Below are 18,153 nucleotides of genomic sequence, written 5' to 3' on the forward strand. Positions count from 1 at the left end.
CTGTTATGTGAACCCAATAAAGTTTCACAAATCCAAATGTGATGTTTATTGTATGTACTTATGTGCATAAATATCAGTTTACAAATTACTTTAAGAAGAGGTTTGACTTTTAAAAACACATTTGGACTTTTTGGATGAATTTTAACCATCTGATTAACTAATGCAAGTTTTAATGTGGCACCACTAGCAAGAGTCAACTGCATGTCAGTAATTTAAAATATGTTTTATATATGTATATAATGATTGTACTTGTGTTGCTTTATCAGCAAAAGAAACAGCGTGATAACGTACTTTTGCTATGATATACTTTCAGTAGGCTAGCTATGGAGAATATTCGCTGGATGTAAACAATGTATGAAATCAAATCACAACAACGTAGGAAACAGATCCGGCGTGACACAGCTGACACAGAACAGCATACGCTGTTTACGTCGTCGTCAGCGGATATTCTCCAAAATGGTGCTACAGGGTGATGCGGAGGAGACGAATTGTTGAATAGTCGTTTTTTTTGGTTTTTTTTGCACATAAAAAGTATTCTCGTAGCTTCGTATAATCGCGGATGAATCACTGATGTCACATGGATTATTTTACAGATCTCCTTGCTACGTTTCTGGGTCTGGGAACATTTCAGTTGCCTTGCTGTCTATTCAGCAACAGGAGATTCCATCAAAAATATCTTAATTTGTGTTCCGAAGATGAACGAAGGTCTTACGGGTTTGAAACGACATGAGGGTAATTAATTAATGACAGAATTTTCATTTTTGGGTGAACTATCCCTTTAAAAACGGTCTGAAACCGCCCACGTGTTGCGCGCAACCAGCCTGTAGTTTAACTCCAAAACGTTGCTGTGCAGTGCAAACGACCTGAAATCTGCACTTCAAATGCTAACCAGTGTTGGGGAAAGTTACTTTTAAAAGTAATGCATTACAATATTGCGTTACTCCATAAAAAAGTAACCAATTACGGTACTTAGTTACTTTTTATGGAACGTAATGCGTTACGTTACTTTTACGTTACTTTTTCAATCTGGGCTGGGCTTGCTTGTTTGCTTTTAATATAAAAAGTATTCATTTTGAGGAATACTGAATCTGTATTTTTTTTTTTCTTTGTGAGTGAGTGAGATGAATTAATGCATATTCATATCTATTTTAGAACTACAGTAACATCTTCTGATTTCTCTCAACATGGGGACAGGAGAGCTGTCAATCAATAAATTTGAAAAAAATAAGTAATTTGCGTTACTTATTTGAAAAAGTAACTCAGATATTCTTTTGTAAATGAAAAAGTAATGCGTTACTTTACTAGTTACTTGAAAAAGTACTCTGATTACGTAACTCGCGTTACTTGTAATGCATTACCCCCAACACACCTGTTTTACACCAGTTTTTTCTTAGAATATTGTACACTTCTGTTTTATGAACTTCAAAAATGTTTTCTTTTACTCAGATGTCAGGTATCTAACCACAATATCAAGATGAGCATATAGAGCAGTGTATCACTTTATCCTCTCACAAGAGCCCAGGATGTATTTCCATCCTCACCCACAGGATAATTAAACAGCTGCACCTGTGAATCACAATGAGTCATTGAGGCACATATTGAAAAGGCGAGTCAGCGTATGGCCTGCCATAAAGCTTTGCGAAAATTTAGAACTAAATACAAGATCAGACAAGTGCAATTTAATCTGGGCTGCTCAGGAGTTGTGTTTAGTCAAACGTCCAATTCAGCAAAATGACATTATTCATAAATGATGCCGAAATATAATTGACATCTTTATTTTATGAGATTCATTTATTACTAATATTCTGTATGTGACATTAGATTGCTAATGATTCCATTTGCAGTTAGTCGTTTAAAAATTAAGGCAGGTCAGAAAATTAAAAATGTTTAAACAACAACTTTTATTTAGAATGAAATACATTCACATCACCACAATAATGTTAAATTAAATTATTACAGTATAAAGCATTTTGGCCTGTTGATTATTTTCCAACCGCACGTTCAAATGTTTTACATATACAATATATTATATATACACTACTTTAAAAGACAAAAACCAGCTTACGTGAGGCCAAGCACGACAGTGTGTGTGTGTGTGTGTGTGTGTGTTAAAGCATTGTTTAAAAAGCACTTTGTGATTGAGCCACTCGCACACTATACAAGTGAACAAGAAGGACTGTAATTTGTTTAAATGAGTCACATGATGATTTCACATCTGGTCATCTTCTTGGAATGGTGGGTGGTCTTAACACAACCTTCACTCTATCTCCTGTGACCTGCAATGTGAAAAGTCTACGTAACTCGCGTTACTTGTAATGCGTTACCCCCAACACTGATGCTAACAATCTAACAGAGTCGTCATGCTTTACTGCTGTGGCTTATTTTTATTGTTGGACACAGCAGCGCTGCCTTTTGAGTTGACGCAGTAGCGTGCTCGTGTCGGCAGGAGGCGCAATATGTTTGACACTCACTGCTGTTAATCACAGTGGAAAGAGCTGGAAACACACTGAACCCACTCCAGTGAGGGGTCTAATTTACAGAAAAAAGAAGAAAGAGTTATATAATTATGCTTTAATTCTACTACAGACCCTGAAAGAAGAACTTTTTCTTTCTGTTTGGAAACCACCATGATATTCTACCATCAGGTAAGGATTTAAATTGTCATCAATATTTTAAGCATATATGGTGGGTCTCTGCTGAAGGACTAATTTTGTTACACCTTAAAATAAGTTGAATGATAAGTTGAATTTAGTACTTGTGCCAAAATGAAATCTTAAAAACATTTCAAGGTGATAAGAGAAGTTAAAAAAGCTAATGCGAAGTAAATAATGTTATCTATATGTAAAAAAATCTTTATTTTTAGTTTTAAAATTGTACATAATTTTTCACATTTTAATTGACATTTTAGATTAAATTGTTGGGGTCAATACATTCCGTTAAAAATACTTTTATTCAGTAAGGATGCATTAAATTGATGAAAAGTTATTTCTGAAAGATCATGTGACACTGAAGACTGGAGTAATGATTCAGAAAAGTCTGCTTTGCGTCAAAGTAATAAATTACATTTTAAAATATATTCACATAGAAAATAGTTATTTTCAATTATTTTTATTTTACAATTTTTATTTCACAATATTACTGTTTTTCCTGTATTTTTTATTTTAGAAAATGCAGCATTGGTGAGCATACTGACCCCAAACGTAGCTATATGTAATATTTTTTAAAAAGTATGCTAAATTATTCTACATAATCTCTCGATATCATAAAAGGGCATAAAAATTATATACAAATCAGAAAAATGTGAAATGTCAAGCTACCCATCATGTGTGCAGTGAAGTCTTGTGTAAAGGTGTGTGTAGTTGAGTGTTCTCTGCGTTTTGCCCCATGAGACGTAACTCTGGCAGTGATGCCACTGTTGTGCTAAAAGTGGGCAGACTGGCTTGCGATCGACCCTGCTGTCCTGTATGGTGGACCGGGGGCTTGGAACGAGGCCGGATAACCCAACCCAGACCTCTGTGTGTGTTAGTGCCCATGTCAGCCTGTGAAACCCTTTCTAAATGCTCCATTATTCTCCATCAATGTTTCTTTGTATTTGGGTATTGTAGATTCTAACGTGTTTTTGTAACATGGGTTGTGACCTAGAGTCTTGAACAGAGGTCAAAGGTCGACTCTACAGCAAGCTGAAGTAGTAAGTAAAACACGCACACACTTGTTGCTCCTCCAGGCGTTACAGCTCAGCTGAATATGCCGTTTCTGTGTCATGAGGAAGCAAAGAGCAGCAGGGCACTAGAATCTACACTTTGTACCCATAATTCCACAGTGTAAAGAATGAATGACAGCCCTTACAAACCAGCATGAGACCCTGTTTCAAGCAGGGATGTGAATCCTGTAAGATTGGTCCTTAACCTCATCTTAAAGACCCTACAAACAGAGAAAGTTTAAATAATAGACGTATTTTTTCCCATTTCCATACAACTGTACATGGCTGTTATCTGCACTATTTATATTTATAGTAATATTTCAAGATGAACACTGACTGGACTGAAGCAGCATAGGTTTACTTGATTACCCATACATCAGTTTTTAGAAAAAGCATGTTAAAATGTATCAAATATGATCAGCAGGTTTTTGAGGAATGTTTATTTGTTCATCTCTCAATCATCATTGGATTGCATCACATATATTTTGATCATAAAACAAAGCATAAATGTGACCCTGGACCACAAAACCAGTCATAAGTTGCACAGGTATATTTGTAGCAATAGCCAAAAATACATTGTATGGGTCAAAATTATCCATTTTTCTTTTTTTTTTTGCCAAAAACCATTAGGATATTAAGTAAAGATCATGTGCCGTGAAGATATTTTGTAAATTTCCTACCGTAAATATATTAAAGCTTAATTTTTGATTAGTAATATGCATTGCTAAGAACTTAATTTGGACAACTTTAAAGGCGATTTTCTCAATATTTTGATTTTTTTGCACCCTCAGATTCCAGATTTTCAAATAGTTGTATCTTGGCCAAATATTGTCCTATCCTAACAAACCATACATCAATGGAAAGCTCATTTATTCAGCTTTCAGATGATGTATAAATCTCAATTTTGAAAAATTGACCCTTATGACTGGTTTTGTGGTCCAGGGTCACAAATATCATCCATCTTACAAAGACTTATTATAGGGAGATATGAACACTGATATATGCATTTAATGTAAGTAGTCTGTTACGAAGAACTAATTGGTTTTCAAGCAATCAGAATTTCATCTACTTTTGGCCACATAAATATTAGCAACAGCACCAAATCGCATCATTTTACTTAGTTTGGGTCTGAATAATTGTTTTTTTTAATTAGTATGAACTCTATATTCTCACTATATCATACTATATGTGCATTAAACGCTTGGACTATCAAGTATGATTCTCAATATAATTAATTTATAATTTATGCATTTAGCAGATGCTTTTATCCAAAGCGACTTACAGTGCATTCAGGCTATACATTTTTACCAGTATGTGTGATCCCTGGGAATTGAACCCACGACCTTTCGCGCTGCAAACGCAATGCTCTACCACTGAGCCGCTAGGAACAAAATAAATATAAATGCACATATGCAACTTTTTTTTTTTTAGATTTTATCTAAAGGTATAAACAACAGTTCCATTAAAACAAAATAAAATTGGCCTAATATTTCATGTCACAGGGATTAATGGGGTCAAAAATAAATAATTTCACAGATTTCCCCTAAAATCTGTGCAGAAAAAAGTGCAGATCTCTCCTGCCAATGAAACCACATGCTTTGTGTTAAGTGCATTGTGATTATTTTTACTTTCTCAAAAATGGAGCATTGCTTTAATCTTTATTTTGCTTTAATTTCAGGAATGTGACGAACCACATGGAACAAGTCAGCCGACTGCAACATTTACACTTGTTGTGTTACATACCTGTGTCTGCAGTTGTCAATCTCCACCTGCTTTTTGGAACAGCTGAACAAGATCATAACCCACATTAGTGCATGACACTTTATTCTTTATTTTTTAACGAGCCACGAACTGTACAATTGTTTCAAATCAATAATCCATTTATTTTGAAGGCCATGTCAACTAGTCATTATCACAAAATAAACCCTCTGAGTTTTGTTGCTATGTTTTTTGTTGTTGTTTTTATATAATTTATAAAGTAAGCTATACTTATAATGCAGTTTAATTATAGCATATTTTTATTAAACTAACAAATTGACAAATGTAATTATCCTTGTTTAAATCAATACATAAATTACAGGTTGTTTCAGGTTTGTCCAGCATGTGAATTTACATGTTTTGTTCCTGTTGGTAACGTGTCCTTTTAAAGGTGAGGAGGGAGGTTTTGGGAGGCCTCCCTGGACTAATATATGCTGATTCCTTGTTTCTTTCGAAAGGTCGAGTAAAAGGATACGTGCTGTTGTGTTTGTCCTTCGAACAAGTGTTGTACTTTGTGTACCTGTGCTTCACCAAAAAAAAAGAAGAAAAAACAACCCATATACACAATTTAAGTTTCAAACATTTACTCAATGAATAATATCAAACAAATTGATGGAGGTCAAATAAATTAGTATTTAGGAGCCTTAACAAGTCCCCATGCTAATTGTGCTGCTCTCCTTAAGAGGCGCAAAATAAAATAATAAACATGACTTTTTTGTACATAAAATCACTTCATTCACAACAGTGTGAAACTGTACTAAAGCCTAGTGCACACTAGAAGACAAAATCTTGTCCTTTGTGTCTCATGTCTGCAAAATCAACTCAAAATCACATACATGTACATGGATCTGTGCAGAAACAAAATTTCAGGATCGAGGAGGAGAATGATCTTGAAATGTGCACTTGGAACTTCTTGTTGGTTATTTGCGGAATGTGCCAGTTGTTTAGTATTAATGAAATGCAATTTGAGATTTGATTTGTTAGGCTAGTGTAAGAGAAGTTTATAAAACTGCCTACTGTGAGTCAAGGAGATGTTTACATTATGCACACACACTTTCAGGTTTATATGCAGATGTGTTTTATAATCCTGCACATACACAGTCGCTGGGCCTTGATTCCTCAAACTCTGTACTTTGTTTACAGTGACATAGGGCTGCACGATTAATCGCATGCGATATTTAACGCGCATCTTGTCAGAAAGCCGGTTCTGTAATCAGCGGTAAATCTCCATCACCTGCGGGCTGATGTGCGTTAAATATCGCATGCGATTAATCGTGCAGCCCTACCGTGACACTATAATTCCATTTCATCTAGGTGTAATGTTAATAGTAATCTTGTTCCAAACACATTCGGACATAAACAGACAAACCCTGAGAAACACAGTAAGTAATTTCACAGTTCAAGTACAAATCCCATCACAAACTCTCCAGACCGCTCGAAAAAGCAGTATCCTTCCTGTGAAAACTACAGCATGAGAGAAACATCCTCCCAGAACAAGCGCACACACATACGAACACAACATACACCCTGTAAAAAGACATAATATATAACCTTCACTCGTTCCTATTTCGTGAATTCAGTGTAGACGTCTTGGTTGTGTTGCAGGTTTTGGCGTAGAGTCCCAACATTTCCTGACTTCAAAGGAAGGGTGCTTCCAAACATTGCTAAAGATCCATATTCTTCTGAGCTGAACGTCAAAACGAGTGTGGCTATAGTTTATATCCTTCAAAAAGCAACTTAGAGGAAAGTTCAAGGAACAATCCTGCTGTTGCAACCAAAAGTTGCGCATCTTGCTTATGGATGTCGTGGTTGTAGAGCAAGACCATCCTCGTAGAAACTCTTTCGTTGGGTTACTTCTTGGAATTGACCCTACTATCCTTGTGCATGCAGCCCAGATCCTTAACTAAAAGTTAATCAAAAAAAGACTCATTTGGGAAGGGGTTGCACGATTAAATAAATGTCCTTAGACATTCTAACTTCACCTTGGACCTTTCAGCCAAAGGAAAGAGATTCTTCTGAAGGTGTACCAATAGGGTTAAAGGGTCTTCAGGTGACTCATTCAAGTAAATTAGAGGGTTTGAATGTAGAGTAAGACCGTTCTCTCAGAAACTCTCCTTTCCTTGGGATAAATCTTGGAACTGACCCTATTATCATTGTGCTTGCAGCCCAGATCCTTACCCACAAGTCCACCAAGCAGGACTCAAGATATCATTTGGAAGGGGATACATGGTCAAAGAAATGTCCTCCAGTTGGTTTTCTCCAATTAAGAACAGTCTTAACTTGGCTATTTTGGCAAAAGGAAAGAGATTGTTCTGAAGGATTTTTTATTAGGGTCAAAGGGTCTTCGTTTGAGTAATTAAAGTAAAAGAGAAAGGGGATGTAGAGCAAGACCATCCTCTTGGAAACTCCTTGGGTTTCTTCTACTTGGAAATGGCTCTCTCCTATCCTTGTGCTTGCAGCCCAGATCCTTAGCCAAAAGTTCACCAAAAAGGACTCACTTGCAAGGGGCTGCATGGTCAAAGAAATGTCTTCCAGTTGTCTTTGTTCCCACTGGACAGTCTTCACCTTCAGAAAATGAGTCTTCCGTAGGTGTTTCTATAGGGTTTAATGTTCTTCAGTTGAGTTTTTGAAGTAAAACTGAGGGTGGGGATGTAGTGCATGCCCTTTCTGAACTTGCATTCACCAACCTCCTATGTTCGCAATTGATGTTTGACAAATTTGAAGTCCGTAGTGGCTGGCAGAGTTCAGCTATTCTGTTGGCCCTCCAGAACTTATTGTACTGACCCCACTTTTGTTCTCTGGAAGTCTCCAATTCTCTCGCTCTTTGTTGCCTTTCTCTTGATCATCCCTATGTTGGTCTCAGGAGTACTTGGTATTTGAGATCTTCTTCCACAATAGTGTTTTGAGGTTGTTCAAAACAAGGGAATGGTGCACTTCCATCTGTGAGGCAAGTCCGCTGAGCGTCACACAGGTGCGTAGCTGTTTCTCCAGGTCCTCCCTCAGGTCTGACGGCGCTCCGAAGAGTAGGAAGTCTTGCAGGAGGGCACACACCTTGGCCAAGTTGGGCTGCATCACCTCCACGTTGCACTGCCTTGCCAATCGGTCACACGTTGCCGTGCAATCTCGCCCATAAGTGCAATCGGCATTTGCTTCACAAGTTCTCCCTCGCAGAAACCCCTTGACGGTTGCCTCTGATGCTACGCTTTGAAGGTCTGCCATTTTGAAGTCATATTTCACATTGTAGCCGACCCGTCTTGGGCTTGCGTCACATATGTAGAAGCTTCCGTATACGCCATGGAACACCTCTTCAACAAACTCTAGAAGTCCAATGGTGATTCGGGCTCTGCGTGGCCATGCAGGAGCAAGCCACTGGTTAAGAGCGACACCCAGCGCCTCAGGAAACACTGGCTGCAGCCAACCGGGCACCTCCAGCCTGAAGAGGGCGCTGTGTGCTACGCGTTCAGTCACATAAAGGTCTCCGCAGAAGCCCAGCAAGCGTGGAGCATGTTCTTTATCTTGCAGTGCCACCATTAAAACAAATTCATTGATCTGAAGCAAAGCCCACACGGATTTCGCCTCCGCTAACGAAACTTTGCCATCGCCGCTGACATCCGCCAGAGAAATCACGTGAGTTACAAGACTGCTAAGAGATGATTGCTCACCAACACTGTCCTGTGAATGAATGGAAGAGGGAGAAAGAGATTTTAGAACCTCCAATGTTTTATTTCGTAGACTGAATATAATTTATTAGTAATCGAAATTACAACATTTTTATATTGTTCATACATAAGCAGGGTTTGAATTTAACTTTTTCACTAACCAGCCAATTTGGCTACTACATTTTTAAGTTACCGGCCATTCATAACTTCTACTAGCCAAAAAATAAATAAAAATTACCAAAATAAACCATCACTGATCATAATGGGTTCTATTGTAGTTTGTTGCGCCGCTTGCGTCCGGTGTAGACATGGTGTGAGTTTTCAGTCATTTTTTAACTCTTCCGTTATTGCTTCAATGCAAAGGAAACCAAGCGAGTACAAGGTCAGTATTTGCACTAAATCTGCACAGATTTGGCTTAAATTAACTTGCCCAAGAAATTAATGAGTGAACAATTTACGAAAAAGTAACCTGCCAAATAGGCTAGTGATCTGACAGCGTTACCCGCCACAGCTGATTTGTACCCGCATTTGGTGGGTTGGAGGGTGTTAATTTCAAACCCTGTACATAAGTAATAATAAATAACAAATTATTGAAAAAAATAACTAAAAATAAGATGTGAATAGCAATTTAAATTGCCCTGTTAAATGGCTTGATGAGAGCAACTGTATTTCCTGCAATTTCCCACACTTCATTGGGGGGTAGGAAATTGAAAGGCTTGTTCCTTTAAAACAATAGCCAACAATAACCTTTATCTTACGTCACAGTCATGAACTATGATTTACTACTTTCTATTTCTAGTCAGAGGTGGGTGGTATGTATGATTTATGAGAAGGGGATGTTTTCATTCTAGAGAACATTTAATTACAGAAAAATCGATGTATTTGTGTCGGTATGAGATCATTGTCAGTATTTTTGGATTGTTTTCTTCTGAGATAAAGAGTAAACATAATTTAATTTATTTTAGTAGTAGCTAGTAGCTATATACACTAGCATACAGATTAGCCTCAACATGTACCTACATGGACTACAAACCACAAAACTCATTTTTATTTCATGAGATCTTTAAAGTACGGTCTTTTTTAGCATTATGCATTATACGGCCATTTACAGCACTTTGTGTGGGTTGTGTTTAAGTGTGTGTGTTAGTGTTGTTCTCCCCTGTGACACTGAGAGTGAGTGTATTGTTCTGGCTGTGACCTTTTCAAGCTCCTTCAGTTATTTTTGGCTTCTCTTCCCTGTTACCCCACTCCCTCCCCTGCTCTCTCTCCATTTTCACCCTCCTACAGGGGACCTTGAGGAACAGCCGAAAGCTCAGAGAGGGTTAGACTGTCTTATATCCGTTTCTGCTTTGCTAAGCAGGACATAAACATCTCCAACCAGTCACAACTAGGGCTGGGTGATATATTGAATATTCATATGATATATTTCTGATCATTTTATTGGTGAATTCAATTAATCAACATTGCAAATCATTGCAATATACTGTATGTTACATTTAAAATTGACAAAGATGGCATGAGAGTTGATAAGTTTAAATCATTTTGGTGAATCAGTTTAAACTGTCCCTTTCAGAAAGTTGATTCAATGATTCATTTCAGTCACATTTGTTTGTAATGTATTAAAATGCTTTTTTTTTATCAATCAAAATGATTAAATAATATATGCTGATGATTTTTTTTAGTGAAAAACTGTGTGGAAACACTGATTTTGAGCTAGAATCTTACTTGCATTAAGCATTCTGAATCTGCTTGAAAACAGTGGCTGTTAGGTTAAAATAATGGTTCATATTAATATCGGAACATCTATTAATTGTCGTCAAAAGATTGAAAAATATTGAGATACAATATTTTTAGCTATATATACCAGCCCTAGTCACAACATCTGTACCACAACAATTAAAGTTCAAATTAAAAACATCAAGATCTAGAATTTAAGGACAAGCGTTCTAGAACTAGAATATAAAACTGGTTTCTGTGTCAACTACAGGTCTGATTTATTGTTATATTTGTGTATCCTGTGAAAATGAAGAAAAAAGTAGATAAAAAGACCTTGAGAAAGGAATGCAGCATCGCTCTGAATTCATCCATGGATGTTCCACGGGTGGGTTTATCGTAGAGGCTGTTGTCAGTCCGTAGTGGAGAGTCAGGACCGTTTTCTCCTCTCATGCTCTCTTCAATCCCACACTTCACCAATACGGCTTTCTCCTTCCACACAGCACTGTATATCTACAATATAGTATATTACATATAAATGCATATTATGTGTGCCAGATGTCATTGTATATATGCCTTTTTTCACATTGTGACCAACAATAAATATATATTTTTTTTTTTATATATATACATTATTTATATATCACACTTCCCCCACATATTCTAATTAATGTAATGTAAAAATAAATAAATAATTGAAATTGAAAAATATTTATACCTAGAATTTGTAGTAAATTAAGCTATACAAATACACTGTTGTTCAGTTTGTTGAGTAATAACACTAATAATTACTTTAAAAAACAAGATAGCAAAATAATTGTATATTTTGAAGTATTGAGAATTGCGCACATTTTTGAAAAAGCAAATATGAAGTAACATTTTTAGATGCATTGCCTATTTTGGGGATAAAATTGGTCTGAAAAATTATCATTTAAATATAATTTAAATATGACCTGGACATTTTTTTGTGTAAATCAATTATCTGTGTTTTACAGAGTTTACCTGATGTGTCGGTGACGTTGAAAGACAGCGTTGAAGAGACAGTGTTTTCTCCTCGCAGAGAGACTTACACACTGACCCTGAGATAATACCTCTGCGATAATGATCACACTGAAACACACACACACACACAGGAAACAGACAGGCATCAACCACAAACATCTTGTCATCTTTTCTCGATTTAACAGCCTTGTGCCAACAAAAGGAGGACAAACTGGCCAGTCAGAGGACAAAGGGCTTCATGACGTCATGATGGACTGGTGCTTGGGCAGATGATGACCCACAAATGCACAGATCAGCCTAAAAGCAGCATATTACTACTTCTCATCTGCGTTCTCGCTTTTCCTTCTCGTTTTCATTTCTGATATCTACCAAAGCGGTTGTCAGTGCACATGTTGCAAAACAAGAGCTGAAAAGGGCTTTTCCTCCCCTCGGCCTCACCAAGTGTCTAAACTACAGCACTGACACACACACACACACACACACACACACACATACATACATATATACACACATATATATACAGTATCTCACAGAAGTGAGTACACCCCTCACATTTTTGTAAATATTGTATTATATCTTTTCATGTGACAACACTGAAGAAATGACACTTTGCTACAAAGTAAAGTAGTGAGTGTACAGCTTGTATAACAGTGTAAATTTGCTGTCCCCTCAAAATAACTCAACACACTGCCATTAATGTCTAAACCGCTGGCCACAAAAGTGAGTACACCCCTAAGTAAAAATGTCCAAATTGGGCCCAAAGTGTCAATATTTTGTGTGGCCATTATTTTCCAGCACTGCCTTAACCCTCTTGGGCATGGAGTTCACCAGAGCTTCACAGGTTGCCACTGGAGTCCTCTTCCACTCCTCCATGACGACATCACGGAGCTGGTGGATTACAAAAATGTGAGGGGTGTACTCACTTCTGTGAGATACTGTATATATAGATGTATATTCTAACGTTATTTTTAAGGTTCTGAAAGCCAAAATGGTTTTTAAAGGGATAGTGCATCAAAAACGTTGCTCAAAGTGAGGTTTTTCAGCAACTAGTACCTTAAAGGGATAGTTCACCCAAAAATGAAAATTTGTCATAATTTACTCACCCTCAAGTCGTTCCAAACCTGAATTTCCTTCACACAAAATAAGTAACCAAACAGTTGACAGTAGCCATTGACTTCCAGTTTTCCATACAATGAAAGTCAATGGGGACCGGCAACTGTTTGGTTACCCATATTCTTCAAAATATCTTCTTTTGCGTTTAGCAGAAGACATAAATGCATACAGGTTTGGAACAACTTAAGGCTGAGTAAATGATGTCAAAATGTTTTTCATTTTTTTGGGTGAACTATTCCTTTAAATCTAGGTTTGGAATATAGTGCACCGGTTGTATGGCCAACCTTTATGGTACTTTTTTTTGTCATTTTGAAGCTTGACCACACTAGTTACGATACACTATAGTTGTTTGAAAAGCACAATCTAATTGCTCCACTAAAAATGCCACAGGATAGAAAAATACGAGTAGATTATCTTTTTAAGAAAAAACTATATGACTGTGAATGTAAATCATCACAGTAAGAGGAAGTTCTACTTTCCTGAGAGGTTTGTGTTTACATCCTGAATATAGAATTTGTGATTAAACTCAATCACACTGCATACTTAGCCTACTGTTACAATAAAAAAAGGGGCTTTCATAATGGTATAATTATGATCTGTCAACTCTCTCTTGCTTCCTCCTTTTAATTTTCCAGTTCCTCTCTCATTCTGCAGCTATGTACAAGGACTTCCTGTCAGTGAAATGCTAGAAGGCAAAACAGCTTAAATATTACACCATCTGTGTGTATGGACTGTATGTGAACGCACTGAAGTGTTTGTCAATCATCATGAATCATCATCAGACACTCACACTCTGTCTTAACCTGCAATGCAATGAAGTGGCAAATCCTGTCTATTCCATGTTGGTTTCTCCTAAGTGGCGAGGAATGGCGCTCATGGGAAGGGATGTGCACCTAAACTCATGCATTATGGAGGATGCTGTGACTTACGATGCGCATGGTACAGATGTGTCCTCTGCAGAGCTCTGAATAAGAGGAATACTGCATATAGATCACCCAGCTGGCCACCAGAATCCCAACCCACGCCACCAACAGGTACTTGACCTTAACTGCAGGTAAACGGGACTGAAGGAGACATAATAAACTTAAATATACACACAACAATATTTCACACAACATATATAAGCTCTCGTTTGTATTACATTTTTAATGCAGATCTTATTTTCACTTTTATACATGGAAATAAATTGGATACATATCAGAATTTTGCAAAGTGGCTTCAGTGTAAAAATCATGCAATTTTTATAGAACATTTATAACATTAAACAATTTCTTAAAGAATATTAATTTAAATTGAACATTTCATCTTTCAAATTAGAAAATTAATTAGATATAATTAGAAACAAAAATTTAAAGCAAATTAAATTATGGCCTGTGCTACTTTCATATGTTGAAATAATTTGCATATTAGAATTTTGCCATCATGCAATTTTTTCATCTTGTCAAAATTTGCCAAAATATCAAAGTTGCAAAAACAGATAACTCTGTTTTTATTAATTTTCATAAATCATATTTTTATTGTGTTTTATTGTGTTAGCTGTATTTTAGATTTATTGATTGATATTAATTGTAATGCAGGATATATTTTTTTAACATTTGTAAAAACGGAGTTACCTGTTTTTGCAAATGAACTCTTCGTATACAGATGGGTAACAAATGAATGTAATGTGTCTATATATTCATAGCGTTACTTTTCAGAATTTTGTAATAAGACCTTTTGTGTTTGCTGTGTTTAGATTATTGATTATTTTATCTATATGTGCTGCCTGTGTAGTGGCCAGATTTGTGTGATGTCATTTCCTCCTCTTATATATATATAGTATTATACAAAACATACATACAAGCAAAAAATAAGCAAAACGTACTATTAATTCCAGTGCTGACAAACGATTAATCACATCCAAAAGAAAAGTTTTTGTTTACATAATATGTGTACTGTATATATTTATTATGTATATATATATACATACTAATTCACATATTAAATTAAAAAGTTTTTTTTTTATATTTATTTAAAATGCAAATTGAACATTTATTGAGGTACATTATGTCTCAAATGTTTTGCTTTGAACAGTGATAGCAGAAATGTAAACAGGAAGCACAATGTGGTTCTAATTTCATATAGTAAGAAAAAAGTTATATTGAATTACATTATGAAATGTGATGATGACGTTATGATGAATATGCCAGGGTGGGGTGTTTTATGTATATGCAGTATGTGCCACATTTAAAAGGTCATTTGAAAAACCTTGTAATTTAGCATAACATGACTTGCTCACCATTGGATCCTCTGCAATGAATGGGTGCCGTCAGAATGAGAGTCCATCACAATAATCCACAAGTAATCCACACCACTCCAGTCCATCAATTAATGTCTTGAGAAATGAAAACACGGTTTGATGTTAAAAATGTTTTTAATGATGGATTTGTTTCTTACAAACATGCAGCCTTTTGCTTCACAAGACATTAACTGATGGACTGGAGAGGTGTGGATTACTTGTGGATTATTGTGATGTTTTTATCAGCTGTTTGGACTCTCAGTCTGACGGCACCCATTCACTGCAGAGGATCTATTGGTGAGCAAGTCATTTAATGCTAAATTTCTCTAAATCTGTCCCGGTGAAAAAAACTAACTCATAGACTAACTCATAAACTAACTCATAGATCTTGGACGGCCTGAGGGCAAGTAAATTTTAAGCAAAAGACTATTTCTACAAATACAATGAATGAGGCTTTCAAGCTTTAAAAGCATGCAAAAAGTTCATATGACCAAAATTTAATTAATTATCCACTGATAGTTTTGAAACATCTTACCTTAGCACTTCTTGGCACATGCATTAAAGTTCATGATGTATGCATGAAATAATTATTCTTTTGAGCCCATCAATTTCAATGAATCCACTGATATAGTTCTTAATTTCCAGCCTAAATGGTTTGTTCTCAAATGGATCTGATTCGGTTCTCACATTTAACTCAGTAACTTCAATATCGGTCTGTTCTTTGCATAAAACTATTGTATGGCTTCAAGAGACTTGCAATATGGAGTACAAGTCATATGGACCACTTTTATGATATATTTATAATGCTTTTGCATCTTTCTTGAAGACTGAAAGCCTCAGTCCCCATCTACTGTAATTGCATGGGGGGAAATACTACTAAAACACTCATTTTTCCTTTTGTGTTCTACAGAGTAAAGAAAGTCATACAAGCTTGCGACAACATGAAGGCGAGTAAATAAATAATGACAGAATTTTCATTTTGTAGTGAACTATCCCTTTAATAATGGTCTGTCGTCTGCTTAACCCGAGGAACTGTGCTTTTGTTTAACTTCAGGTCGAATCCCTGCAGTTTTCGTCCTCTTGTAAGAGAGAAACGAAAGTTGCATTTGTCATCTGTGATATCTTCAGCGCAGGGTTCAGCAATGAATATGACAGATTTGACCTACACCATCTCAAACGGTCACAGTGTGCACTTACAGTGAGTGCACTTATGAAAGAGGGCTCTTAGTGCGGATCTACAGAAATACTGTCAGCATACGGTGTGCATTAAGCACTCAGACCAGCCGTGTGTGTGTGTGTGTGTGTGTGAGATTAGCTAAAGCTGGAATTAACGGCAACAATTAAAATGACTGTTCCTCTTTCATATGATTTATGTAGATTGCCTTTTAAAACATCAGAAAAATGCAATAGATATAAAACAGAAGCTACAGTGATGGTAATGTATATGGATCACACAATGTATATTGTCACACTGGCTCACAAAGACATTATTTCAGTAATTATAAGGAGTACAGTTATGCATGCATTTTCTTTTTTTTTATATGTTTATGTTACCTTTAACAATCACAGTTTCCTAAATTTGCTTAATTTTTTTTTTTTTTTTTGAAAAGCCTATAATACGTTATTTTATGGCAGATTCCCCCTATATAACCGGGGCATGTTGTCACAAAATGGCAACATACTGTATATAACTAACTTTTTTTCTGAGCAAAAATTGTTAAATGTTTAATATAGAGTAAAATGTGTGACAACTAGCCCCAGTTTTCCTTATCATGGTGCTGAATGACTTCCATCTTCATGTATCACGATATTATTTACGCAGTATTCATGGTAACACCATGCCCAGGAAACACATACCATGGTCATACTCTAAAACATGGTAATACCATGGTACTTTTGTGTTATTTCTAAATCTTTATAAGGAAAAACATAACCAAACATGGTCTTTCTATTGAAAAAGTTACCTGTAGACATTTAGACAAGGGACAAAAGAGCACCAGGTGCACCAGCCTGCGTAAACTCCTCGGCATCTTCACAGTAACACTGATGATGCACAACACAAATAAAGACTGCACTCCAAACACGCCTTCACTTTCTCATCTCGTCTCCTCCATTACAGGCGGCGCGCCAGCAGCGTTCTCCAGCTCACACAAGAGCGAAAATACACATTTACTCTTATTTCATCGCCATGTGCTTTCATTTCGAGAGGCAATCGGCTGTGCGATGGAGAAACATCCCATGCTGCTGGTGCTCAACTCAAGAACACGCAAGCTCCAGGCATCATCCTCGCGCGGCCAAAGATGCGTTAAAAACCAGCTCTGACATCTGCGCGTTATTTAGACCGACGTTTGATTCTAAGGGACGTATTGTGCCAAAGATCAGTGCGAATCTGGTTGATGAGATGGTGCTGGAATCACTGACGGATCAGCTGGAGACGCTGCCTCTCTGCGACTCTACAAAGCGTCTTAAAGGGGAAGAGACCCTGATTTCCGCTACCGACAGAAAACAAGCAACACTGTCTCTTTAAATGTCACTGATTACAACAGAATAGAAATAAGGGGGAAATAGGCTATCTTCAAATATCATCAAATAAAATATGTGACCCTGGACCACAAAACCAGTCATAAGTTGCGCAGGTATGTTTGTAGCAATAGCCAAAAATACATTGTATGGGTCAAAATTATCAATTTTTCTTTTATGCCAAAAATCATTAGGATATTAAGTAAAGATCATGTTCCATGAAGATATTTTGTACATTTCCTACCATAAATATATCAAACCCTAATTTTTGATTAGTAATATGCATTGCTAAGGACTTAATTTGGACAACTTTAAAGGTGATTTTCTCAATATTTCGATTTTTTTTGTACCCTCAGATTCCAGATTTTCAGATATTGTTCTATCCTAACAAACCATACATCAATGGAAAG

At 36.4% G+C, this 18,153-nt stretch overlaps 1 protein-coding gene across 1 annotated transcript; it reads right to left on the reverse strand.

Moving 5' to 3' along the window:
- Nucleotides 1-6,744: 6,744 nt before the first annotated feature.
- LOC107661609 (protein FAM69B-like) lies at nucleotides 6,745-17,662 on the reverse strand. The gene is made up of 5 exons (XM_016451273.1): nucleotides 17,188-17,662; nucleotides 13,875-14,009; nucleotides 11,833-11,940; nucleotides 11,167-11,343; nucleotides 6,745-9,130 (listed from the first exon to the last, which is right to left on the reverse strand). The coding sequence occupies exons 1-5, from the start codon at nucleotides 17,251-17,253 to the stop codon at nucleotides 8,318-8,320; spliced, it is 1,299 nt and encodes a 432-aa protein (XP_016306759.1). The 5' UTR covers nucleotides 17,254-17,662; the 3' UTR covers nucleotides 6,745-8,317.
- Between the last annotated feature and the right edge of the window lie 491 nt (nucleotides 17,663-18,153).

This window comes from Sinocyclocheilus anshuiensis, unplaced genomic scaffold, assembly GCF_001515605.1.
Source record: "Sinocyclocheilus anshuiensis isolate Anshui unplaced genomic scaffold, SAMN03320099.WGS_v1.1 scaffold1425, whole genome shotgun sequence".
Taxonomy (NCBI): Eukaryota; Metazoa; Chordata; class Actinopteri; order Cypriniformes; family Cyprinidae; genus Sinocyclocheilus; species Sinocyclocheilus anshuiensis.